Raw genomic sequence first — 27,737 nt, 5'->3', positions numbered from 1 at the left:
ATCCCAAACAACCCTGTTCTATTTGTCTGCCCTTCTCATTTTATCGCTTACTCTCACCCACTGCACCTCCACCCTATGTGTATTTATTTATGTCTTGCAATTTTCCTTTCTTCAATAATGAGTTCATTGATTTTATTTATTGATTTGACTCCGAGTGCCCCTCTGTCTTGGCCTCTTTTTTATGCTCTGCTTTCTTACCTTGACAACACACAGAAAGAAATCCGGGTCATGCCATCCAAAAACTGACGATGTTGAGATGCTGAATGAGAATACTGATGGGGCAAGTAAGAAGAAAAGAAAGAGGAAGAGAAAGGTGGATGCAGAGGGCCAAACAGGACAAGCAGCATGTATCTTTCTCCACAGGAGACACACGGTGACTCACTACTTTGTTCCCACATTCTGTAAAGTTTTTCTTCTGTTAGGTGCACAGAAGAAGCCAAATAAAGGACAGGAAATAAAAGAGAAAAGGACAAAGAATGAGGCTGAAACTGAAGATGGAAAAAAACATTGTTGAAACGTGAACCAGAGGTACGTGAGGTCTGATAAAACACTGTAGAGAAAGGCAGGAAACAGCACAAAGAGACAAACACAAAAACCATTCCACTGACTTTCCTCACACAAAACAAAACTCACACAGCACGCTAACATGTGAATTGTGTAATCCTAAAGGAAAATTACAGGCCAGCTATGGCCTTATTTTTTAAGTGTTGTTCCATCATTTCTATCAGTTATGATAACATTATACTCAAATCTGAAAAACACAAGCAGTGTGTGCACAACTACAGTAACTACAGCAAGTCAAAGATACACCAGAAACTGGGTCATTAGACTGTGATAGATGTTCACAACAGAGTTTGGGTCGCAATCGTTCACCTTCATATTCTCTTCCCTCTTTGTCCTGGCATTTTAGCGTTGTTGTCATGTCCCCTTAGAAATGAACAGGAGACACTCGACAAATGTAAGTCTAATAATCACTTTATATCTTTGAGCTCTTTGTTTGGTCTCTACCAACTCCTGAGATAAATATCTGGCTGTTTAGCTGTAAATGATCCACTGTGTTCACAAGTTGCTAACTGTCTGCTTTTTGGTGGGTTTTTAAGAAAGCCAACTGCTGCTGGAAACTTGTTTGTACCCAAACAGTAAAGTTGTGTGCCATATAACTAAACTAAATACACCATAGAGCTGTGTCTGTGCTAATTCTCTGTTGATTATAACAGTTTTAAGGAGGCAAGATATATGTTAAGATGCGTCTGTCTCTATACACGTGTTTGTACAGCTGAACGCACACTGAATCAGCAAAAATTGAGTCATTGCATTTAATTAGTGATGCAATGGCATGAGAGCCAGCAGACACACACACACACACACACACACAATAATCCCTCCCTCATTAGGTGTATTGTGGGGATGCTGATGTAATGCAAGTTAATCTGTTGGCCTCTGGTTGGCTCGGTGGCCCAGCGGGAGCTCTTTGTGTGGGACGTTAACCCGGCCCCGCCCCCTGGAGACAGGTTCATTAAGACTGACGCTGATACCCAAGTACCCAGTCCTTTTGTGTGTGTGTGTGTGTGTGTGCGCGCATTTGTGTGTGTGGAACAGTGCGTTTCTGTCAGTTATAGCAGAGACAGTGCAATAAAGAGACTGGACATAAAGGCACTGCTTTCTCAGCATGTGCTTGAGAGCACGTAGGCCAGCAATCTTGATTGGCGTGCAAGTGTGTGTGCGTGTGTGTGTGTGTAATTCACAGAATAGGCATTTCTGTGTGTGAACTTTGTGAATGTGAACCACTCTTACAAACTTTGTGAGTCTCTAATGCCTCAGTGTATTAGAACCATATTTCTGTGGTGCGTTTATGTTTCGCTGTTGCTGGAAGTGTCAAACAGTCCAACACATAAATCTAAAACAAGCTGTTTCTCTGTGATGTTGAGTAACACTGATTTCCTGTCATACAAGTCTATTTGTGGGTTGAGGTAAAATATGAATGGGAGGGTAAAGGGTTGGTTACCAATAGGGGTAAGTGATATATTAGTTGAGAAACTGTTAAAAAACCACACAGGGATGTCTTTTATTAAGTAGTCCTGAGATTTTAAAGGAAGAGCTACTTAAATAAAAAATAAAAAAAGTATAGATTCAAAATGGCATGGTTTAACTGGAAAGGTAGAAATGGCATAACCTCTTAAAAAGATTGGAAAAATCATCTTATTCCACTATGTGTGAGAGGATAATATACCATATTTTACATATGAACATATATGTGTTTAAATATTCAAATGGAAATGTTCAAATAGTCAAATTGAAATATTCTAGATGTATTGTGTATAATTTTTTTTTTTAATTTTTAGTTAATGCAGTTACGTCAAACGATAGAGAAAAAAATATTTAAGCATTTTTTAAATATGCTTAAATAAATAAATAGCAATTCATTTTAAGCTGAGTCTTTTAGGTTTATGTAACACATTTTTTTCTTTTGAAAAGCCTTTAAACAACATTAAAACTTAAAAAAGAGTAGATGCTCTTCTCTGTTTTTACAGTATTTATACCCCACTTAACCCTAAGAGTGGAAAAGTGGAAAAAGTACTGAGGAAAAGTAGCACAGTGTAACAAAACTCCATTACAAGCCCTGCATTCAAAATGTTACTTTAAAAAAGTAGCCTACCAGCAAAATCAAGTGAAATAGGGGGAAAAAATCCTATGAAACATAATGGAGAAGATGTACACAGTAATATAAAATAGAAATATTTAAGTAAAGTACTTCAAAACTCTACCTAAGTAGACAACAGTACTGGAGTAAATGTGTGTCTCACCTTTGATAGATAGCATACATTTTTCAAGAAGCAACAGTACAGAAAAATTTCTACCGCTATATCATCATATCACTAAAAGCTAACAAATAAACAGAAAATCACAAATTTTGTTTGGGTGGTCACAGTCAGTCCTGCAGGCTGTGTCCCTCCAGCCCACCAAATTAAAAATAGGAGAAGGATTATTTGTGGTCTGGTGGGGTTTTAGTGTGTGAGATGGAGTGTGTGTTTGCTCCCATGTGCAACCAGAGCAGCGGCAGCGCACTTAGCATGGGCTTTAAATAGCTAACTCAAATAAAGTGAGAGGAGGCCGGGGATCAGAGGCTGAGAGGGACTCTGTGAGGGAGGCATTCCTGAACGGAAGCTGGCCTTTGGATTTCCAAACAGCATTCGGAGCGAGCAATGCCAGGAATGTGATGTCGTCCGGCAGAGGCTGTGAAAACCGCCCGGCCACCAGGTGCTGGTGGGTCGCCTGACAGGAAGTGCAGCAGGAAGTGCAAGCAGAGGTCCGGCTAGGGGACAAAATGGCGGCAGGTGACTCAGCAGAGAGGACAGCAGCCAAACTGAAGGTTGCTACTGTGGTACTCAGGCCTTTTTGAGCAGAAGCAGAGCTTCTATCAACCCTGAAAATCTCTGAATTGCTGAAAAGGGAAGACGACTCCCCCTCCGAAAGAGCCTCTTTCTCATCGACTAACTGCTCTTCTGCACTTTGCCTCCTTTTTTACACACTGTGTTAAATTTCTATTCTTTCTCCTCCTTTTTACCTTTTGACGGCCTTCTTTGTGTGCAGGCTGTGGGAAAGTCTCCCGTAATGGTGAGGTCATCCACCACCGACAACCCCCCAACACCACCACCACCACCACTTCCATCACCCCCACCCCCCACACAGACACACACACTATCATTACACACACCCCCTACTCTTCATGCTGTCCATCTTTCTCCAGGCCAGGCAAGACTGCAGGACTGTGATGTGTCCCCACGACTCTGTCCCACTTCCAGTTCCTCACCTCCCTCCACAGAGACCAGGAACCTGAATAGAGCCTCATTCAAAACTGGTATCGGCTGATCTGGCCTCTTAAAGTCTCAACCAACACAGAGAGGCTGGAGACAGACAGATCAGCAGATCTTTGAGGTACCAGGAGGCCCGTCAGGTATTTAAATCACCTTTTTCTGTCATGTGTACACCCTCATATGCTCTTTTTCTCTTTCTTAAACACACACACAAGCTTGGACACACTTTGACATTGCCAAGTTTATTTAAGAGGGTGGTTCTTCCTGCATGTGTGGACGTGCTCAGCATCTGCTTCTTGGTATAAAACTGCTGTGATTATAAAAGGAAGAGAGGAAACAAAACTAAAACACAGAGAAACTGGGTATATATATGAATACCATCATGTTCTGTGCATTTAGTGTGTTCTCAACTCATCCATACTTGGATTCAGTATGCAGTGTGAAATTTGGTGGCTGATTACTGCCACCTATTGGCAAAACTATACACTACAACTTTAGATCTTAAAGGGTCAGTTCACCCCAAATCATAAAACACCTCTAGTCACTCACCTGTAGTGCTACTTTTCCTAGAAGTCTTCACCCCAAACAGACACTTTATTTGTGGTGCACAGAGTGAAATGGACTAGTTTTCTGACTTACTGTCAACAAATCCAACAAAAAACAACAATAAATGAATCTCCAAACAAGTACTGTGTCTGATGTATCTTCCTCTGTGCCATAGAGCTCCATTGCTGTCTTACCATGAACAAACACAGTAGTTTATTTTGACATATTCTCACACACTGTCCTGCTGCTCCAAATACTCAGTTGAGCACCACATGTGGATTCTTCTGCCGCTGAAAATGCATTATTTCCTACTGTTTGAGTAACATTTGTTAAAAACTACAGTGAGCAGCTATTTTAGGAAAATGATGAGACATATATTTTTTTAGATGAAACTATATATTTGTGACCTGATTTTAAAGAAGTAGGCTACATCCTTAGGAGGCCACAGTGCCAGACACAGTGACAGACTAACACTGTCACGACCCCCCGGCCGTGACCCTGGCCCCCTAGATGGTATGTATGTGAATGTATTAGTTGCATTCTTTTGCCCTTTTTTGGTGTGCCTGCTGTGTGCTTGGTGTGTTTTTGTTTGGTGTCTGTCTCTGTGTTCTGCTCTCCCCCTCATGCTCTGGATGCTGCTGGTGGGCGTGGTCGCTGGTACTCCTACCGGCACACCGGGGCTCATCACACCACTCAAGTGCACCTGTTCTACATCCTGCAATCAGCTTACCCATTTAAGCCAGACCAACCTTCCAGTCCTAACCGGATCATTGAATCATCTAGTATGAGTACACGCCAGCCAACTAGAACCAGAACTCAATAAGTTCAACTTATTGAAGTACCTGTTGCTCGTTTTTTTCCCCTGTTCCAACCTCAGACCATCAGCCCAGCGGCCGGACACAGTTCTGCCTACCAGCACTGTGAAATTCAGAGCACAGGAACCCGGATCCCCCCCGTCCCCTCTCAGGCCCATCGGAATCACCTACCACTCAAGCCCACGTTTTGTTTGTGCATCGCTGAATAATAAATTCTCTTTTGTTTTATCTCCTAACTCTGGTCTGCGTTTGAGTTCCGGTCACCGGTCCTGACAAACACATTGTTGGTTTTTATATTATCACAAGATTTGTTGACAAAAAATACAAAATAACACCAGCACAGTCCTTTAAAAATTAACTACCAATGTATCTTTTCAGAAACTTCAGTGTGAACAGTTTTCATTATGTATGAGCACCATCAACAAAATGCCTTTTTTCCCTTTATAAATCAACATTTAACAACTGACCACAACAATACACCATGGGCTAATAAAACACAGAACAATATGCATTGGTCAATACCACTGGAAGCAATTAAGAAAATGTTTTTCTTTATGTGACTTGGTGCACCAAAGCTTTAATAAGATGATGGAATTAGAGATGCCTTGGCAACTGATCAACGATCATTTACAAATCAGCACAAGATTACTTTGATGACTAGAGGAAGCTGTGAATGGAAAAAAATACTGTAATGAAATAAAAGTTTGACATTTATCATAGTGACTGTATTTCATCTCTTATTAGGGAAAATCAAAATGACTTTTTCATGGCACAATAACTATACATAAATCCGTATTACTGTGTTACTGTAAAAGGAACATATTAGCATTTATATTAGTAATACAACAAATATACAAGGGGGCAGCTTATGTGCTGCAGTATCCTACTGTGTAAAATACTATATCATATTCTTCCCTCAACAATATGTGACATAATTGTATACATACTGATGTACACTGCCTTTAATCCTAATGTACAGTATGTGTTAATATACAAAACTATTTGACAAGTATATTTAGGAAAAAGAAAGACTTTTACACATCTGTAAAAAAAAGGGATAAATACTATAAACACAACACAATATATCCACCTTAAGGACAAGGCAACCACATTACTGGCTTTGTCATGAGACAGTATGATTGGTTTTGTTAAATTGGCCTGTGGTTTGCACAGAAGTGATGTTGATCTGATTTACAGGGAATTATAGTCATACTTAAAAATATGTGTTTACGTGCAAAATATAAATATGTTATATCTGTCAGCTGTGACTGCCAGCCCCAACAAAATTCAGTGTAATATAGTACATACATAGCAAGCCTGAAGATGCAGGTCAGAGAAGGTAGTCAAAATGTGACAAAATCTGATTCTCATGCGAAAACCTCTGGAGAAAAAGTGTCTCTGATTTTACACAACTTTACACAAATGCTTTTAAAAGTAGTCACAGCCTCCTGCTGGTGAGTTTTTCTTTATACTTATATACAACCTCTGGTGGCGACATCCTGCAGTGCAGTCAGTACAAAAGTTTATTCCGCAGGATGGATCAACAGCACCGGGTGCTGGAGTGTGCAGGTTCATATTTTTTGTTGGAAGTTGATTCCCAGTCCAGGTTCTTCACTCTGCAGTGAGTTTCTTTTTCCTTACTTTTTGTGTGACCCGATCATGACTTTTGAGACGAAGTTGACAATAGCGCTCGCCGGCTGCTCAGGGTCGTGTTCGGCAAACAGATGGCACAGATTTTCAGTCTCACTCTGAGATTTCCTGGCTACAAATCCAAAGATCCTGGAAGAAATGGACAAAGACAAACATGAAAATACATGCAAGAGCTCAGTATTCAGTGTCTCACTTAAAGTGATACTGCAACCAAAATCTGTCCTTTGAGTAGCAAACAGACTCTTTGTAGGCTTGAAGTGTCACTAAAAGGGTTGTTTGTTTGTTGTTTTGTTTTGTGACAGAAAAGCATACTCTGAAACCACTCCATTGCCTATCCATTTTCTCAGTAAGCTGACAACATGTATTTTAGCTGAAGTACAGCAAAATGTTCTATACCTCAATAAAGAAAATGCAGAGTTTTCATGTGTCCTGCTGGCCTAGGCAAATATCAACTTCCCCCATTCAAAATTTACCAGGTACCTTTACTGCATGTCAATCTCCATCATGCTCTCTAATGCCCCAGAATTATTACAGATATTTGGAGTTTTTAAGTTTTTAAACTTTTCTATGAATAAAAACTTTAAATGGCAACATAGGAATTAATTGTGCTTGACATGAATTCAAGCTAATCACAGCTGTACCTCATGAAGAAAGAAATTCTTTTACAACCACTTTTGAACTGTGCAGGGGGAGAGTGTATTTAAAGACATGGAGAAAAACATTAAGGCCACCTAAACAAGACACAGTCTGGCTCTTGAGATCCTGGGTTCTGAACCTCTGTATGTCACATTATCAAACAAAGACATATTTATTTTTATAATTATGTAATGGTGATACTTATTGCATCTGCTGTTCACATGTTAGTTCTTTCTTCCTGCAACCGCCAAATAGACTTATCAGGCTTATCAGTGTGACTGAAGATGTAGTTCACATACACAACTTTTTCAGTTCTTAACTAAGAAGAAATGCAATCATCAGAACAAGGTGAAGAGGGAGGGAAAAAACCTGCAATGAAAGAGTCAAGACATACAGTAAATAAAAGGGACTTACTTTGCAGTAGAACCACTGCCTCTTGTCCATCTGTTTGGGACAGAACAACATAAGAAAGTTATCAAACTGTTATTGGCCCTCAAATGTACTGTATATATTTATATGTCACATATAAAAATTAAAAATACATTAAACATAAAAAAGCCAGTCTCTATTCTGATTCGGCAACAAATGTCTTTTATTCAACAATCTCACAATAATTAAAATATCCAGTATATAAATCCAATACAAAAATATCTTCTCATCACTATCAACTTTAATTTTGCTTTTATTAAAATAACGTGTTAAGTGGATTGTGAAGCCTCGGTGGAGACGTGCTCTTTTTGGTGCTTTCTGTGAGAATATATATGAATAATGACAATAGTCTTATTTCAGTTCATGGATATGAAGCCATGATACTCACTTCCGGCCCTGTGGGTCGAGAGAACAGAAGATGACGGTGTTGACAGCGTAGTGTCTCCTGAAGAACAACCTGCAGGAACAGAGACAGTCTGTATGAGCATGTGGATTCAGATCTGTATCTGCACATGTTTGGACATATGTGAACACTCACTTCCTTTGGTTGTCAGTGAGCGTGATCCCCTGTGCCGACACTTTAAAATGGACGACAGTGGATGCTGGCGGAGGGTCCTTGGAGAGTGTAAGGGTGGTCGCCTTCTGAACCGCCTGCTGTCCCGTCAGAGACTCCAGCTCCACAGAGCCCAGGTACCACACGTTACATGCTGCAGTAACACAAACAGACACACATTCATTTTATTCACTGACACAGAACCAAGTTTTATGTGTGTGTCGTAGCTGTTGAAGTTTTAACTCATGCAGGTTGTGTGTAGATATTACATGAATGGTCTGCACAGACACACAATTCACACAAACACATATATCTCATCTCTGTATCTCACGTGTATATATGTGGTGTCTTTCTCATACCTGCTCCCTGTTTGAGGAGCTCAGCTGCAGAGTTTGTTGCTGTCTGTGCAGGCGAGTCATTCAGCTCCTCCACTGGGTCTGCAAGAAAAAACACAGACAAGAGTGTACTGACCAGGAAACACACAAAGTGCATCTGCGCACTGTCCAGTTGCCTGCAAACGATGCATTTGTACAAGGCATGCACACACGTGCGCAACCACACTTGCATATAAGGCTGGGAACTGCTTATATATTCAAATTTTTTGGGTTGTTAGCAACATTTTTAATACTAATGATCTCTGATGGGCAACAACAGCAATATTATATAGCTGTCTTATATTATACTTAAAATAACTAGGTGTAAGAAATGTTAATGCGTTAGTAGTAGTAGTTTAAAAGCACCATAAATAAACTTAAGTTGAAGTTGATAAATTCCCAACACAAGCGCCTGTTCAAGACTTTTGTCAAAAGAGTATAAAATTAACATCAAGCAATAATTCAATATAGTTCAATGTAAAGAATTGATTTGTCTTTACTTGTAATAGAGACCAAATGCAAAAGAATAAAAACATCACCAAGGATTTAGTGGCAATTTGGGAACAATTTCTGATGCTCAAAAGACGACAAAAGGTGATAATTGAGGTTTTGATATCCAGCTTTACTTTCCTTCTGAAACTGTTTCATGCCTAAAGTACAGACCCTAAAATCATGTCTTAACCTTCAAAAAGCAGTCTCCACCCATGAGATATAAAAACATGAAACACACACATCCACGGGTTAAGCTACAAGGTAAATTCACACACACACAGTTTACCTTTGTCAGGCAGGATGAGTTTACAGGGCAGAGCCAGAGGGGTGATGGAGTGCTGACACACCAGAGCTGTGAGACTTCCTGTCAACAAAATAGGAATATACATGCATGTAGAAGATTTTACAAAAAGCCTCGCTCCCCAGACTGAATGAATTGTGTGAAGAATAAAGGAGCCAGCTGCACCTCACCATACTGAGCAGTAGAGGGTGTCAGAGGAAACGCATTGTAATCCTGGGACAACGTGCTTTAAAAACCTCAGTAGATTAACGGATGGATTTAAGGAAGCAAAAAAGCTCACTGGACTGATTTATAGTGCTGATGACAACAGTTCAAATGTCAGCTCAGCTTTAATGTGTTGTGCTTTATTGCACCAATAGTACAGCAGGCCTGGCCTTGGGTTGATGGACAGCACTAGTCCTTTACTATCACCTTTAGTGTTACTGTTTAGGGGAAATATTGTTCTTTTTACTCTTCAACATTAATCAGTAATGCTTCATTATACAGGTCAATAACTTCCTTACTTATAAAATAACGCACCATTTATCTGACAGCAGCATTAAGTACTCCCCTCGCAGATAAATATGTTAGAAAACACAAAATAAATACTACTCAGTTAAACAGTTAGCCTTTGATACTCCTGGAGCAGCTTCAACATTAGAATACTGCTTAAACAGAGTATAAACACAGCAACCTTTTTACTTTTAAATTTTTCACTTGGGTGACAGGCAAGCCAGTGTAATAACCATGTGTACTAGACTGACAAAATGTATCAGTGTTTTATTCTGCATAATGCTCTGAGAAGGTGATACGATTGTACTGTGAGACAAGCGAAGTTTGGAAACCCGTCACAGATTTTGTTACACTACTCATAACGAGCAGGACTTCTTTATGGCAATATTGGATCATCCATCTGATGAACTTGATTTGTCAGGTATTCAATTCACTGGATTAGTCAAAAAGAGACATTGCCAACCCCTTATTTGATCCATAAGTAGTTTCTCAAATGAATTACTAGACAATGTTCAATATCACGATGCCCATGTCCACATAACAATATAAAATTCAATACACTGTGATGCAAGATGTTAACCATCTCAATACTCAACATTGTTTTAGAAACTTTTAGTCTTATATAATGGATAAATCAGCAGCAAAAATGTGAGAAATCATCTAAAACACTCGATAAAGTTTTATTTTCTCACCAAAATACGGCTCGTTGGGGCACCCTTTAAGACGAACTCCTTTCTGTGTGCACTCTATCAGGAAGTGTCTCACCAGCTCACTGGACAGGTCCCCTAGCACAGAGACACAGACAAAAAGTCAGTATATTTTAGTATAGTAGCTTAGTATTCAGCATATGTTGTTGTTGATTGGTAGATGGAACTTTTAGGAAATTTAAATATGACAAATAATATATATATAAAAAAAGTTGCTCAGACATTTTTTATTCAGTTGCTCAAAAAATTTATTGCAGAGAAAAAACCTCACAAATCTGCTTTAGTAAATCACAATGTATAACACACAAAACACCACTGAACATATGAATTACTCATATGGTTGCAGTGCTGGACTAACAGAGGACTTTGTCAGCTACCTTTCTTACTCTGTTGTAACACAGACGGAGGGGGTGTGGCCACCTTCATGGCCAATCCATATGCCCCACGAAATGAATGACTGTCTCTGACAATGAATGAGCCCGGCTCTTTGTCCTTTAGCATTATGATGGCTGTTCAACAGAGGGAGGAAACACATATAAGCTAAAGTTAGAATCATCATGTTCATATTGTATAAGGTGCAAACCTTTGCACAAGGGAGTATTATCTGCTTGGAAGTGGCTGCTAGACTCTCCTGTCCAAGACCAATATTTACCTTGGTCTCTGGAAATGTCAGGCTTGTACCAGAACTTGGAGGTGTCCTGAACAAACTTCACAGTGTCCTGCTTACTGCTAAAGTCTGCAAGACACAGATTAAGACTCTATGTTAGGTTTCAGATTGGCAAAGGCGTAAATATGACAAGACAGCAAATATGACAGCCAAAAGGAAGTGAGACTTGTAAAAGGGCCAGTACACCCAAATGACAAAACATTGTATTATCACTTTATTCATCTCTAACAATGTGCTGAGATTTTTTGAGATATTCTTGTCTGAAATGTCTGTTCTCACACCAATACATATACTGACGTGAATATAATTCTATTTGTGGTTCTGAAAGCATACATGTTTAAAAAGTAAATTTAGCAGCAATGTTCCAATTACTATAATCCTTGCTGCAAGCAATTTTCATCAGTTAAATTAGATTATTAACGAAATACAATTTTTATTTTACCCTAAAATGCAAAAACACATTTCTTAAGGTAGCAAAGTAAAATGACTTGTTTTGCCCCTGTGACTGATTGATTACTATGTGCTCGATCATGAATGTTTTGAGGGACTGACTCAGGTTGAGTGATAAAATATTATATAAACGACACCTCCAACTGTTAGTGATAAAAGTCTGTGAGATGTGGTTGGAAGTTCCTGAAAAAGTGAAATTGGTCAATGCAATTTGTGTTAGCTAACCATTTATAAGAGGCAGATAGATGACAATAAATGTTTTAATGCCACAGAGAGAGACAGAAAGATAAACCTCATGGGACTGGAACAATCTGGGACAGTATACCTGCTCCAGGCGACTGGGCCCCGCTGAGTCCTCTAAGGGGGTCAGGGGTCATGGGGGATGAGAATGGGATGCTGAGACTGCTGCCACTGTGAGGGCTGGAAAATCCACTTAGAGAAGGGGAGCGGGAACCAAGCTCTCCACTCTCACCCACTCTCTTTTTGTCAGGCAGCATTGGAGGGAGGCCCCCGTCTCCCACAAGGTTCAGACTCCCGAGGCCGTCCATGGCCTCCAGCAGGCTGTGCTCCAGGCCCCCGTTCCCTAACAACAACGAAGACAAGTCTGTGCTGTCTGTATCACTGCGGGCCCCAAGACCTCCACTCATGCCTCTCAGAGCCCCCCGGGGAGAGCTGTGGGCATTGGGAGTGCTGAGGGAGAGAGGAGGTGAGGGTTGGGGGGGATACGGGGAGTACGGGGAGTTCAGGGAGTTTGGAGTCCGGTCGTGCCACACAGGTGGAGGCGTGGAGCTGCAGAAGAAAAACATGGTCCAGATAATTAATAGTCATGTAAATATTTTCAAATGGAAGCATTCAAACTCTACCTAGAAGACATTAGAACTGAAAATGTATGAACAGTGAAGTATTTATGAAAGAGCCATATATATTTTTGCGTGTGTTGGGTGCCGAACTCCAGCGGGCCAGTAGGACCTGTCTGCTTTGTGTCAAACGTAATTTAAGCAGGGACCTTTGCACAGGTGACAGGGTTTGCTGGATGGAGGGGAGCACCCACTACGCTGGGTGAGCTGTACAGTGTTGAGTGAGAAAGTTAAGGATTCAAAGGATGTTTGTGGATTGCATATTGTAGTATTGTACTTACTTGAAGACACTAGTAGTAGGCAGCTAGATGAGTGCATCAATTAGATGCCTGTCTATGCAACCCCAAGGGCTTTAAGTGTAAACGTACACACTACAACATACATGAAGTATAACAGCCTAACTTAAGAATAAAAGTTATTCCATAAGTTGATATTTTACTTTGCAGTGCAGTAGCAGTAGTGGTTGTACTGAAACTCTGAGGACAGCAAGCTGTTCCAAAGGATTCTCTTTTTGTGTCATAAAGCTATTTTCCTTTCTGCTGTACAGCAATTAAACAGATTTCCTGCAGAAATTCAACCCCCAAGAGTAGTCGGCATGAAAAAGTCAGCTAAAATCAAGGAGGTTCTGCACCTTTTGGATTTTTTGAGTGAGTAATATGATTAATCATATCTTTGTTTGGGTATTTTGTAGAAGCCTAGGAAATCACTTGCTGTCAGTCGTGACTTCAACAAGTAAAAAGACATTCCTAGTGGTCTGCAAAGAGAAGCTTTAAAAATACAAAGACGCAGAGGTGGAAATAGTAGTAATTGAAGGAGTGAACACTTGTTTCTCTGCTATCCCTCTAATTTGGACAAAAGTCTGTAATAACACCTGACTGACAAAGTGTGCCTCCATCAGAGCTACAGGAAACATTTCTTAACACATACATTAGGACTGTATCTGATGTGTCTTGTCAGAAACGGCGAGAGAGAAGATTCCCTCTTTCACATGTTAAGGGTTTGAAACAAAACCACACAGACACCTGAAAATGTTGTCAAATATAAACTTGTCCAGAAGTTTCACATTAATGTCTTGATCAATGACTTCTATTCCAAGAAGGCTGATGCTTTAGGTAGAACATATGCGTACAATTTTGATTTGACAATAATTTATGATATACATGGCATACTAACAAAACTGTTAGCAACATGTGTTCGTACCTGTCTGTGTGTGGGATGGGGCTGTCTGATGACACCGAGCACATGGAACCAAAGATCCTCTGACAGGAAGCAGACGTGACCGACACTCCCTCTGAGGAGCCGCCGGCGTGGTTCATACTGTCCAGGAAATTCCGGGAATCTGACAAAAAAAGATAAAACAATGTCAATCCTCATTTACTACATAGCTCTCAAATTCTAACCAGACATACTGTCTGGTTAGAATTCCCCAGGATGTGACATTGTTCCGTAAACTATAATAACTGCCTACTTATTACTACAAACAGGTACTTATTTGCAAACACAATCCTTGACACCTTATTCTTCCACAGTCTCATGTCAACTTCTATATCATTAGCATTCTCTCATAATATCAGTACAAAATTGTAGCCCTTTATTCTCATTATCTCTGATTTACTTTCTCCAAAAGTGGCAAAAATCTTCTTGTGAGCGTGTTTGTTTTAGCAAAATAAAAAGATGAAAAATCTAATTTGAAGATCCTTCCCATTTCATGAGTTTATATAATTTACATCTAATAATACAGTGTTTTAATGTGTCGCCTCAAAGGCATAAAAGAGGGATTTCCTGTTAGTTTCAGTAATATGGTCAGATGTCACTTCATAAAAACAATAATCCAGTCTGCCTGTATATATGTGTGTCATATGTAGTTTAATTAGAATTTTCACAATGATTTTCTACATTAATCTTTCCTTTGTATTTTTTTTTGTTTTTGTTTACAAAAATCTGAATTATTAGGAAATAGTTTCACTTACTTGGTGAGAGAGTTAGATAAAAAGATTGATACCACTCTCATGTGTGTACATTAAATACAAAGCTAAAGCCAGTGGTTAGGCTAACTTAGCCTAAAGGCTGAAAGCAGGGGGAAACAGCTTACCTGGCTCTCTCCAAATGTGAAAAATCTCTTGCAAAACACCGCTAAAGCTCACTTAACACTTTGTGTCTTGTGTGGTTACAGATTTTAATAAACATACAATGAGGCCAAGCTAGCTTCCAGTGGTAATGATAAGTTAGCCTACATGCAGCAGTAGACTACTCTATATCATTAAGGTCATGCCAGTAAAGCAAGTTTCACTGTAAATTTCAGCGTAGCAGAGACTGACAGCTCACAATAGAAGCAGACATGTGTGAGGGCACTCCAAACATCCCGACATGACATCCTGACATTCTGACAACACAGTGTGTCATTCAGCAAACATGAGGGCAGGCCTCCTCAGGCCACAGACAGGCCTGTGAAGTACGATGAGTCACCATGTAAAGAGTCAGTCATTATAAAGAGCTCCTTGTTTCGGGCGGTCTGGCACCCCATACACCCCTTCCTCCCCCCCCCCCCTCCACTCTTCCGCTCCTTCCCTTAATTCAAGTGCTCTGTAATGGAGGATTTTGGCCTCAATGTCCAGCTTTGTTTGTGATCATACTGGACAAGCTACATCATCTCAAGTGGATTATATAATCACATGTGTGCTGTTGATGAAATTTGACAATGCTCGAGTGTATGCATGATGCACCTGTAACACAAACATACTGTACATACACAATTATAAAGCAGAAGAATTTATAGTACTATCTGAAAGTTTGAAGAGGGACCACTAAGCAGTGCCGGCAAAGTGAACTGTCCTCTCAGTGAGTGAAAGGAAGGGGTGGAAAATACATTTACTCAAGTGCTGTACGTAGTGAAGTTACTTATTACTTGAGTTACATCCTTACTTGAGTATTTCCATTTTTATACTTTTACTCTACTACAGGGGAGAACAGTGTACTTTTTGCTTCACTACATTTATTAAATGCTTTGTATTTGTATAGACAAATTCAGAGCATGTGTTGTTAAACTACCCAACAGTTTACAGCATGAAGGAAAGTAGCACCACATTGTCGACTCCTACATTAAAATGTTGTTTCCATGGTCATGCTTGTATTACAACATACTGTTTGCCTGCATAATGCACATAATACACTGAAAGGACGCATTCTACTTGACACGTATGTTTACTTTTGGTATTTAAATACATTTTCAAGAATTTAAAAAAAGGTTCACTTACTAGTATTTTACTGATAACACCAAAGTGCCCCAGAAGCCCCAAATTCACTGTGTGTAAACTCATTTTTGATAATTTAATTACTTAATTAAACTACTCATTTATAACACAATCATGTAAGTAAAATGTAAATTTCCTCTATTAGTTTAATCTTTTACGTGTAATGGAGCAGGTTTACATTGTGGTCTTGCTACTTCATTGAAGTAATGGATCTGCACAACTGGTCAAGGTTTTTGGGTTTAATATGACTTTCCCATGGTGGGATGTCTCCCACACAAATGTATATAGTGTCGACATTATGTATGGTGTATCAGATGTCCATAAGAGAGACCGTACTGGCAGCTGCTGTGAACAGGACTCATTAAACATACTAAAAGTTTAGTTTTGTATGTCCAGTGTCTGTATGTCAGATCATCAATGTGTGTAATGTAACGTTTCTTGCTGTCTAAAGTTAAAGTTCTTTCTGTGCAATATAAACTTCAATGATAACCGAGTTGTCCTTTTGATATTCAAAGAAAGCTGCTTTTAGCTAAAAAAAACAAAACAAAACAAATAATAATGAACAAATTAGTTTAAATGATCTTGAACGTAACCTGCATAGTGTAGTTCTAAGCTGTCTCCAAAGAGTCACATTTTACAGATGCGAAAGTTTGATGATTATGATTAATAACAGAAATCTCAGACTGTTGCATTTTAAAAGGTTGGCCAACAGTTTCACCTTTATCTAGGATTTTATACTATGGTGTTATATCTAACATGCTTCCAAACATTACTTTTCAGATGGTTTGGTGCTATGTGATACCCCCATAAGGGTCTCTGATATACCTCACAGGCAGTCGCTCAACTTGAACTCTTAGGGGTTAAAGGTCAAGAACACAGAGTAGCTTATGTTGTGTATGCCAATAATTAGACATAAACCTCTCATCATTGACAGAGAGACTTACTCATGCACAGCTCAGAAAATGTAGATAACTAAGGATGTTGTTGCTGATCGAAGAAAATAAACACAAACACAAACTGAGGGGAATGCACTGAGGGCAGCAGGATTCCTCAAACATTCCCACAGTCCCTGTCAGTGAAACTCTCTCGGGATGATTCCCAGAAAGCAGCCGAGCTTCGTCTCACTCTGTTCCCACGGCTGATTCTCCTCGCTGTGGTTTGTCACATCTGCCACTCTGCAGCTCATCCCAGCTCATCCCGTTAATTACAGAACAGCCCAAATTGTGGCAACACCGACTGACCCCTTCCTGACCTCTGACCTCAGACCTCAGACCAGACTCTGCTCTGTAGGGCTCCACTGGTCATTATTAACACACCTTTCACCCCCCCTGTATCCACGCTTCACAGTATCCATAGCTACTCATGTGCATGTAGACATGGGTTAATAAAGAAACCCAGAGAGAAGACTGAGAGAAAGAACATTCTGTGCCCAGTGTGAAATAGACAGAAGTACATCCTAATACCAAGAATATAAAGGAATCAATCATGAGTATTTGAGTTCAACATATTTTATATTGGACTTGCACTCTCTCTCAAAACAAACTATCTGGTATTGGACCTCAATACTTATAAGTTCCTAAAGCAAATGTGTCCATGGCAATAGCGAAAGCTGGCTTTGAATACAGTATAATCTGAATAAACTAAATTTTCCTTCTTTTTCTTCTGAATCATTAAGTACTTTGGACTTGATTTACATCAGCTACCTGCAACTTTTTCATTCCTCATACATTTTTTTTTATGCACATCAATAGCATTTAGTTTATTAGACAACCTCTAAAACTTTACAATTTATTGTTTTCTAAAAGTTTGGAGTGCATTTCCCCTTGAGTTTTTTTCAACTGTGTTTTTCTATCCACTGTTTTCTCCTCACTTGTGCAGCTCTGAGTGAACACAAAGACTCTTCAGTGTGGGTCGAACCGTGCAAAACCAATTCCAGATGGCACGGACCCATGTGGGCATGACTGCCAACCTCCACCAGCCAATAGACCTGCCCCCCCGCTCCCCCTGATCACAGTGACGGTTTATGCCTCATGCTAAAACTGAGTGCATTCCTTCATGCTTGCTATGGAGGTAATCCCATTAATCAATACAACTAGAGGGAGGTTATCTGGAGTAAAATATGTCTCTTCATATTTCGCACCTCTGACCACGCTGGCTGCATAAGCGGGATGGTATGAAAGGCAAAGCAGAGATTTACAGAGAAATGCAAAAAGATGAAACACATACAGCTGTCACATGTTCGGTTTAGCTAAAGAGTTTGTGTATTGTGTTGTGACAAAAAAAGTTCTCCTTGTCTTTCTTTATCTCTTCCACTCACGCATCCAAACATTTAGCAGCTTCGCAGTAGACAGTAGGGTGAGCCTACACACATGCATAAGTACAATGATGCACATAGAGTTATGCAGGACAATAGTGGGTTTGCAAACTCCCTGCTGACCACAGGAATGTGAGTGCACATTGTATGCACACACACACACACACACACACACACACACACACACACACACACACACACACACACACACACACACACACACAGACTGAGGCTGATAGGTCTGAAGGTCCACGGCATGTTACAGCTGTTCACAGACTGCAGCTTCTCAGGGCTATGAAGGGAAAAGGAACGAAAAGACAGCTGCTGTGATCCTGAGGCCAGCTGAAAGTCTATTATATTGAGCAATAATTAAAAAGCCAAAAAAGACCCTGTGAGGGGCAGATCATGCTGAACTCTGATGGTCTGATAATACCTGCTAACTTACTGTATTAGATTCTGAGAGGGAGCTTAATTCACAGTTCTGTGAACTTGCTTGATTGGATGATTTATCAAGTTGACGCCAGACATGATGAACTGACTACGACTACAAAGATTTTGGAATGTTTGATATTTTAAAATCAGATATTAAGAATTAAAAAGAGTAAAAATAAGCCCGTGACCCGACCCCGGATAAGTGGATGAAGATGGATGGAAAGGGGAAAAATACTACATTTCCAGGATTAGGGAAGGTTGAGTAACAAACTTTGAGGACGACTGTAGGAAGTTGAGAACAATATTATTAGGCATAGCAGTAAAGAGGAGGTGTCAAACCTTCCACTCAGTTCACCTTTTTGCAAATTTCAGGTGTGTAAAGCCAGTGCATAATGGAGACACCTTCACCTACTTCCACCAACTGTATCTGTCTGCTGTTTGGTGCTGGTAGTGTGCAGTGGGTTTGTTGAGAGGGCTGAAATATGCATTAAATGTACATTAAGACCAAAACTATGGGCTAAAAGAGACTTCAAAGTGCAGTAGAGCTGCAGAGTTTGTAATAATTCTCTGTGAGTTTGTCCCTGTGTGTGACATCTTTCCCACACCAGGTATGTATTTGATTAATTGGTAATACAATATTAATTAGTAGAGCTTTAAGAATTCTTGAGTGATTTCTGCCTGGGCATGCAGCTCTCTGCTTGGTATCACTTAGCAGTGCAACAGAATATGATCAGCTGCCCTCCCTCCTTCAGTAAAAATCAATCAACCTCAGACCCTGCTGAGTCTTCCCTCCTCCTCCTCCTGTTCAGAGGCACTGAGTTGTCTGAGCAGAGCATTTTTCTGTAGAGGACAAACTTGTAGGCGGTTGTCTGTAAATCAGATTCCTCTGCTCCTTCCCGGGTGTTTGGACGGACAGCTTTATCGACTCAGTGAAGAGGCAGAGGAGAGGCCAAGTTACGTGCCATCAGGAGAGGGAGTGAAGAATAATAGCACTACAAACAAGTGGAGGGAGAGAAACAGGGTGAAGGGTAACGGTAAACGGTACGGTCATCAAGCTGCCACTGGTTTCTTCTCAAAGACAGTTTGACTTAGAAAGAACGTCTGACTATTTTCATTCATCACACAGCCTGGATCAGACACGGAGATATGTGGTGATGATATGAATATCAATGTTTTTCATGAATTAAGAAAATCTGCAAAAAATGTCCCAGATATTTGATCATGTTTTGAAGTTGAAGTGAAATTCCTCAGACTTTGAACATCTGGGGAAGTGATCATGGATCATAAGTAGTTCTCCTGGTGGGTCCATACATGCCGTTGGTTATAACATGCCACCGTGTTGCAGGAAGCTCTTTCTAACTTGTTGTGTCTTTACATGCGAGGCTGTATCAAATTTTTGACCACAAAATTTGGTTTTGTTGTCATGGCTGCTTTATGAGCCTCTTGAGTGATTATCAACCTCAAACCTGTACGGCTAAAAAATCAATGTCCTCTTGTCGATTTTTGATGGTCGGTTTGAATGGATTGTTTCAAGTAGTTAGGTTTGACAGAAGAATTGTTAACCCTAGCAGATAGCTATTTCTTTCCCTTTAAAATATTTCTAATGATTAAGGGTTTCTTGTGCTGTACAAATTGTAAAGCCTGCTAAGGCAAAATTTGCTATCGGGCTACATGAATGAAATTGACTTGACTAGCCACACTACAGTGTAACAAGCATCCCTCTCTCCATCTAACAAGTATTTTCCTTTGTCAGATGTCTCCATGACTGCCTCAAGCTCTACAAAACTATAGAAAACTCTGAGTCTGTTGAGGAATGATGCTGCAAATGAGTGGATGAACTCTAAGTTGACAACTCTGGGTCCTCTGAGGCCAGTTGTTGATCACACAGCCTCCTCATTCATTTTAGTAAGACCACTGTGTTAGAAAAACACAGTCCAGTAACATATGCAAAGCAGTCCGGTCAAAAAGTTAAACTTTTGCCACCGTGCTAGCTAGATCTCTCAATCAACACCCATATACCCGATTAATTCAGAAATCCAAACAGGTCTGGTGTTGTGCTCACTGACGGCTGGAGAAACAGTTGTCCAATCAGAGCTTTAGAGGTGGGATTAAGAATGTAATTTTCCGCATTGCTTGCTAACTACTGAACCTATTGTAGCCATGAGAAGTTGTGACAGAAAAATGGCAACAAGCAAGGTTAAGATCAAAATGGATGTACAGGTCAACAAAATGAATAACTCTCAAGTAGACATTTCTCAGTCCTCATAAATATTCATCAAATCTTCTTGGAAACATGTTAATTTATGTTAATGTTAAATTAATCAACTCGTACCACAGCTTCCATGTCAACATAAATTGACATCAGCATGAAAAATGTGTCCCTTGCCAGGGCAAAAGAAAAGAAAACAACCTCCCAACAATAAATCAACTAAAATGAACACAATGTCAGGCTGAATGAAAGAAGGGAACTGCATCAGGGCACCACAGCACAGTGAACACCGTCCATTGGCTAATCATGGTGCACATTTCAAGTATCACTGTGCTGACCATTCACAGGTGTGGATGTTGTTTTTGTTTTCACTTTCCAGAGACCCCAGCTGTGTCTGCCATCTCATAAGCCTACAAACTGATCTGAATGGCCTTGTGCTGTCTGAGCATTGATGCTGTGGTGCGTCTCACACAGGCTGGACTTGTGACACCACAGACCTCTTGTTGATTAATGCTGTGGTCTCTGCTCCCTGAACTGGCCTTCTGTCCACTGTGTTGTCAACATTTTCCATCCTTTGTGGTTTAAATTTTTCTGCCTCTTAGCCCCCAATTTCCTGCAGTCCCGTGAAAGCCAAATGTTTCTCACACAGCCGGAGTCTTTACAGTGTCTCAGAACAACACTCATCAATAACTTTGTCCCTGAGTAAATTTTCAGTTTTCTCCAAACTCACATGTGGCAGCTACTGTCTTCAATCTGCTTTCAACACTGTCCAAAAAATTGTGTTGTGTTTGGTGCTGCATGTGCATTATCGATTAATGTGCCAGTTTTTTCTCGATTAATCCCTAAGTGTTTGGTCTATAATATTTCATAAAATAGATAGAAATGCTAAACACAGTTTGGTAACGCTTCCTTTTACGGGTTTTGTAATTACCTAATGTTTTCGCAATATAATAATTTAGACTATCAATAGTTCCAATTTACACAATTATTTCTAGGAACTTCTGTGGAAATTATAGGTAAAATTGGTAGCCAGTTTGCTTAGGTCCAAGATATTGCTGGATTTGTCAGACAACGAGAACAAAAAGCAGCAAATTCTCACAAATAAGAAGCTACAACTAGAGAATGTCGGACTTCAAGGTATTGTGGTTTGATAAATAACTTATATGCTGATAATATTGGTCAACTTATTACTTAACTAATTGCGTCAATGCTTTTTTATGTCATATTTAACATGTAAGTGTTAAGAGTGCCTTGTAAGAGTGCAATCAAGCTCAACTCAGTTTGTTCATTGCTGTTCTTCATTAATCCAGTTTTAACACATGTGGAAATTATGTGCTAGGTTTCCAAAGTTCCTTTTGCATGAAACTACTGCAAAAGTTTGAAACTAGTTAACTTGTGGCTCAGCAAGATGTTGTTTTATCATGTATGATCTCTGGGAGCAATAAGCACCCCGACAAAAATTTGAATCTTCAAAGACTTTTCAGTTCAGCCCAGGTCAGTAGTGCAAAAAAAGGGGGAAAACAGCCTCCCTCGGTTAACCACCAATACATCAGACGTCCATGACTCCATGATGGAGGTGAAAATAGCCTTTAACAGGATGAGATCATGAACACAGCAGTGGAACAAACCGTCTCATCATACCACCAAGTATGAGACGTCAGAGGGGCTGCAGATGCTGCCGTCCAGAACATAGGATCAGCAACAAAAACAGACAAAAGTGTTTTCATGATCTAAAAAGACAGATAGATGAAGTTTGGAGGAGGTTCGTTTGGAGAAGAGAAAAAGGCATCTGAAATACCAGAAGCTGTCTGCAAATACCAGCAGCCTGGAGGAGAGAGGGGAAGTGTTTCTGTGCATGTGTCCCCTCCTTAAAATTCCCTGGAGTGACGGAGGCAGAGATAACACAGTATAAACAAGAGAGAGAATAAGCAGAAAGCAGAGAGGAAAAGGTCAGGTGAGAGAAGGAGAAAGAGTAAAGAATGCAAGAAGGAAGGGTGTAAATGAAAAGGGTGAGTTTAGGATGTTTTTACACACGTGAATAAAATCATTCAATCACACGCACTCTTTCCAACTTTCTGACACATGCACATGCACGTACGTACCGAGAGACGCAGTCATGATGTGACACTCACTGAAGTATCCCGCTATTTGCTGTTTTTCCTGTCTACACCAAACTTTAGGATCACTCCTTCACCTTCCTGCTCCCAAGTCTCTATCTCTCTCTGGTATGTTCTCCCTCCCAGTGTGAATGAAACCAGAATCTCCTCCTCTCTCTTTCACTTCAGTCTGCTGAAAAGCAATCTGAGCCTGACTCACTGAAGCTTTTTTCTTTTTTCAGGGGCTGGATCGTTTCGCCACCATGCCCAATTCCTTTTGTCCCCCAGATGGGAAAATAAGCTCCCCGTTTGTTCCTGGCTTGTTGTGACACCGCTCGACTTCTGGGTTTGTGTCGAGGGAGGGACGAGAGGTAGAGAATTTCTCCCCCCTCCCCTCCATGCATGTCTCCATACCCTTCCTCCCACCCTCCCTCCTCTTCCTCTCACTGACCACTGAGCATTGTTCTTGCTGGGCCACTGCGAGCACTTTCCCCCAATCAGAATGGATTCCAGTGGGGTCAGAGGTCATATGTGCCCTTTTATGGACCAGAGAGAGGAGGTGGTGGTGGTGGTGAGGTGGTGGCTGGTGGTCGGGGTGGGTGATCTGGGGGTTTCTATGGCCTCTCTGTCAGGGCATGTGTGTCCACTCCCACCATCTGCTCGCCACAAACACAGAGACAAAGGCATGCAGACACAAACTAGCTGTGTCTCCTGCCATGTGTCTAATCTTAGCACATCATAAATTACAACATAAAGGTCTTGATTGAATTGTGTTGAGTTTACTTTTGTTTCAGTGGAAGCATGTGCCTTATTTTAACCCTCTGTGTCACAGGAAATGAGCTGGAATGGACATCAGCTCTGTCCATCTGTGACGCTCATCAGTTTAAAAACCCAAGTCTGCATCTATGGAACTACAGGCCACTGCCACAAATTGTACTGATCTAAACCAAAACTTTTAACAGCATCTTACAGTAAGTTGTTCTAGTATTGGTCTCTGTATTAAATGAATAATTCAACATTTTAGGAAATATGTTTATTCACTTTAATGTCAAGAGTTCAATTCGAAGAACTACATCTGTCTGTTCAATGCAATGGAGCGAAGAGCTGGTTAGCATTGATTAGCATCAAGACTAGAAACAGCTAGCCTGGCTCTGTCCAATGGTAATAAAATCTGCTAACCAAGCACCTCTAAAGCTCCCTGATTAGCACGTTTTATGTTGTTTGTGTAAAACCGAAGCACATAACTGCTAGGTGAATTGCGTTACCTTCAAACAGAGACAAGCTAGCTGTTTCCCCCTGCTTCAAGTCTTAGGCTAAGCTAACTGGCTTTCGGCTCTATAGACGCTTTCATCAGACGCGTTGCCAAGTTGATGCGCCCGGCCCGAAGTCAACTTCTGTTCTGTTTGTTTATTACTTGGTTTGTGTTTACTGGCTAATATGGTGAGTGATATCCAGTACAGTGTTTCCCATAAATTCATTTATTTGTGGTGGCCCACCACATTATCAGCGCTGACCGCCACATATTGATTTCCATTTTAAGATGGGAAAACTTGTATATGATTGCAGCACATATTTACTCAGCACCTCCTCTCACTCACTCCCCCCCCCCCCCCCCCCCCCCCCCCCCCCCCCCCCCCCCCCCCTCTCTCCCGCAAACAAATTGACAGCAGACCAGCCTGCGTATTGAATGGTTAGTATCATGACCACCGCTGCACAAATCCCTCCAACGTCAATGTCGGAGATGCCAACAATGAATGTATCCTACTAACGTCAAAGGCTAATATCTCCATTGTTGTCCAAAATCAACACTGGGTGACATGTTCCGTCATCATGGTCCCCAAAAAAGACACTATTTCCCACTATTTGTTTGTTAAAACTATAGTGACCAGCTGTTTTAAAAATCTCCCAATGGGTTGGGGCCACACGCAAGTTAGGGAAGTCAGAAAGTATCGAGAGAGACAAACACATTTATGTTTTTTGGTCTTTTCATGGTATTAAATGTCAATAAGAAAAATATTGCCAGCTGATCCAATGAACTGCATCATCTTGGATTTAGCTGTCTAATTCTGGATCATAATTATTTGTGCCCCTCAAATCTGCTGACCAATCACTGCTCTTCATTCTACACTCTGTTGAAATCAAAGTATCCGTGCCTTTATTTGTTGATTATTTATATGTATTTACCCAATTATATTTATCATTTTTCAGCACATTTGTTGTTTTTAAATGTAATAAATAAATTCACTTATAACATAATGAAAGTGTCTTACTGATGAAAAGCGTTTATGTGATCATGGTACAAAGGTCAGTTTTCTTGAATTACTGATGTAAACAAACCTTTAAGGATCAGACTATGAATGAGTTGCTGTGTAATGTTTATTTGTCTGTCCTAGACCTGTCAATAAATTTTACAGCAACAGCAGCTTTCACTCATTTTGTTTACATTTGGATCATTAAGTGTGCCTTTAAGTGATCCACTCCACATGGTTGTTGACTATAAGACTATGAAAAATCTCTCTGCACAAAACCTGTTCAGGGTCAACAATGGCACTTGAAACTGACATGTCATTCATCACTGAAAACAAATCCAATCCTCTGAAAGAGAAGGAGAAGTTTCTTTGGGCCCGCTGCCCTCTCTGTCCACTCCCCCATACTTTCTCCTGACCTTTGACCCCTGAGACTCAGACAGTAAAGTGTTTGTCTGAACGGACCATCTGCCTCTTCCTAACCTCAGCTCTTAACAACATCTACATTCCTCTGGCTGAAACCTGCTTCCGTTTGTAGAGGGCTTCTGGATACATCACTGTTTATTTTGATTTGGCCACAAGTACACAAAGGAAACGTTATTACATAATATTTTAGAGCTGCGCTTTGCAGAAGGAAATGAAAGTACAGACAGGACAGAGTTCACTTTTGGGTTGATGCATGGTGATGACTTTGCAAAGGCTAAAGTACGAAAAAGATGTAAAGAATGTCACAAATATGTTGCCATTAGCTGAAAACCTTGCATAATGTTAAGTGTGTTGATTTCTATGTTATCTGCCTTTTAACTGATGTCTTTGACATTTTAGGTTCATGAAATCCTTTTAAAACAAAAAAAAACATTAAGTTGAAACCACATTGACTTCAAGCTGTTTCCCCTTTCTTCCAGCCTTTATGTTTAGCTTATCTAATGTTGCTAACTGCTGTCTATCTCTTTTCTCAGAGAGAAGCAAATAAAGGTTTTTTCTAAAATGTGAAACCAGTCTTTTTCGTGGTGTAATTTACTCTTCTACCAAAGGTAACCCAGTTTAAATCCAGACTAAAGGGCTGTGGGTGGCTCAGTTGGCAGAGTGCGCACCCCATGTACAGGGCTGAGCCCTTGCTGCAGCGGCCCAGGCTTCGAGACCACCCTGTGGCCCTTTGCTGTGTATCCTCCAAGCGGGAAGCTTCCTGTCGGCAAACTGATGCGAGTGATCCCAGTAAACACTTTCCTAATGAGTTTATGGTCTCAGTCGCTAGTTTCAGGTCTTCTTCTAGCTAAGCAAGCGAACTAGACTATCGGCCAAACTCGAGACTTCAAAATGGCAGTCCACAAACCAACAGGTGACGTCACAATGACTACGTCCACTTCTATATACAGTCTATGGTGTCCTCCCCTCTCTCTCCCCCGTTTCCAGACACTATCCACTATCCTATCACTCTCAAATAAAGCCCACCAAAAATAATCCAGACTAATGAATTTTAACCTAGATATCTAGACTTTTTTTTGTACCTCAAATCACATAATTAATACCTCACTGGAATTCTTTACTTCTGTAAATATCTGTTGATTAAAATAGGAACAAAAACCAGCACGCACAACATACCAGGATCCCAGATTGCCCAGTGTGATTAGCCCGGTGATAACACAGTGGGAACTCTCCTTTAGGGTTAATCATGGCCGACTGAGTGCACCACTGTTGTTTTGGAGCTGTCTGCTGCTGCCAACAGTAATCACTCCTCTCATTACAGTAGCCTCAGGTCAAATAATTACTCTAAACATGAAATGCAAAATAATGGGGAATCTGACTGTTCTGTTCCGACGTGGCAAATTGCTTCCCAGACTATCGTCTGCTTTTAACGTGGGAAACAGGAAACACTTGTCTGCTCCCAAAAACGTCAGTGAGCTACAAATATTCTATGTCCTTTGTTAATTCTTCTGTCCATCCAGCAGAGGAAAAGAATCAGGTGTTTTTCTGTAAACAAGCAATAATTACTCTTTCATCAGCTCCTTGTCCATCCTGCCACCCCTCTGTTGTGACAGGCATGTTTACAATAAGTAGGCAGTCCTGCACTTTCAAAGAATGAACTTCAAAATCCCATCATAAATGTATAATTCTGTGGCTTTGTTATTAAAATGCTATGGCCACAATATTTTCCAATTAGTTGCAGTAGAGGGGAAACTATGTATGGTGGGTGCAGCTCACAAAGGTGAGCTGAAAATAAAGAGATTTCATATTAACATTTTTGCTGTTAAATTTAAAGTTAATTTGATTAAAAACATGCTTGACTTGATAAACATCATAAACATTTTTAAAAATACCCCTTAAATAACAGACTTGAGCTGCTTCCTCATCTTTATAGATTGGCCAAGGTGTTAACCGCAGGCCATTCCCACAAACAGACACCT

General features: G+C 40.4%; 1 protein-coding gene across 3 annotated transcripts in view; it reads right to left on the bottom strand.

The window, feature by feature from the left end:
• Nucleotides 1–5,710: 5,710 nt before the first annotated feature.
• The window catches only part of LOC123971521 (tensin-3-like), a 50,685-nt gene continuing 28,658 nt past the window's right edge, over nucleotides 5,711–27,737 (bottom strand). For all 3 annotated transcript variants that reach the window (XM_046050402.1, XM_046050403.1, XM_046050404.1), the window contains 11 exons: nucleotides 13,985–14,123; nucleotides 12,253–12,716; nucleotides 11,463–11,546; nucleotides 11,188–11,319; nucleotides 10,796–10,888; nucleotides 9,597–9,674; nucleotides 8,804–8,881; nucleotides 8,430–8,598; nucleotides 8,280–8,348; nucleotides 7,877–7,906; nucleotides 5,711–6,955 (listed from right to left, as the gene is read on the bottom strand). In XM_046050402.1, the coding sequence (XP_045906358.1) occupies nucleotides 6,814–6,955; nucleotides 7,877–7,906; nucleotides 8,280–8,348; nucleotides 8,430–8,598; nucleotides 8,804–8,881; nucleotides 9,597–9,674; nucleotides 10,796–10,888; nucleotides 11,188–11,319; nucleotides 11,463–11,546; nucleotides 12,253–12,716; nucleotides 13,985–14,123 (1,478 nt within the window). In that variant the 3' untranslated portion in view covers nucleotides 5,711–6,813. The remainder of the gene's footprint in view (nucleotides 6,956–7,876; nucleotides 7,907–8,279; nucleotides 8,349–8,429; nucleotides 8,599–8,803; nucleotides 8,882–9,596; nucleotides 9,675–10,795; nucleotides 10,889–11,187; nucleotides 11,320–11,462; nucleotides 11,547–12,252; nucleotides 12,717–13,984; nucleotides 14,124–27,737) is intronic.

This window comes from Micropterus dolomieu, linkage group LG05 (genome assembly GCF_021292245.1).
Source record: "Micropterus dolomieu isolate WLL.071019.BEF.003 ecotype Adirondacks linkage group LG05, ASM2129224v1, whole genome shotgun sequence".
In the NCBI taxonomy this organism is placed as follows: Eukaryota; Metazoa; Chordata; class Actinopteri; order Centrarchiformes; family Centrarchidae; genus Micropterus; species Micropterus dolomieu.
The sequence above is the reverse complement of the archived record's forward strand: the minus strand, read 5'-3'. Positions and strand labels throughout refer to the sequence as shown.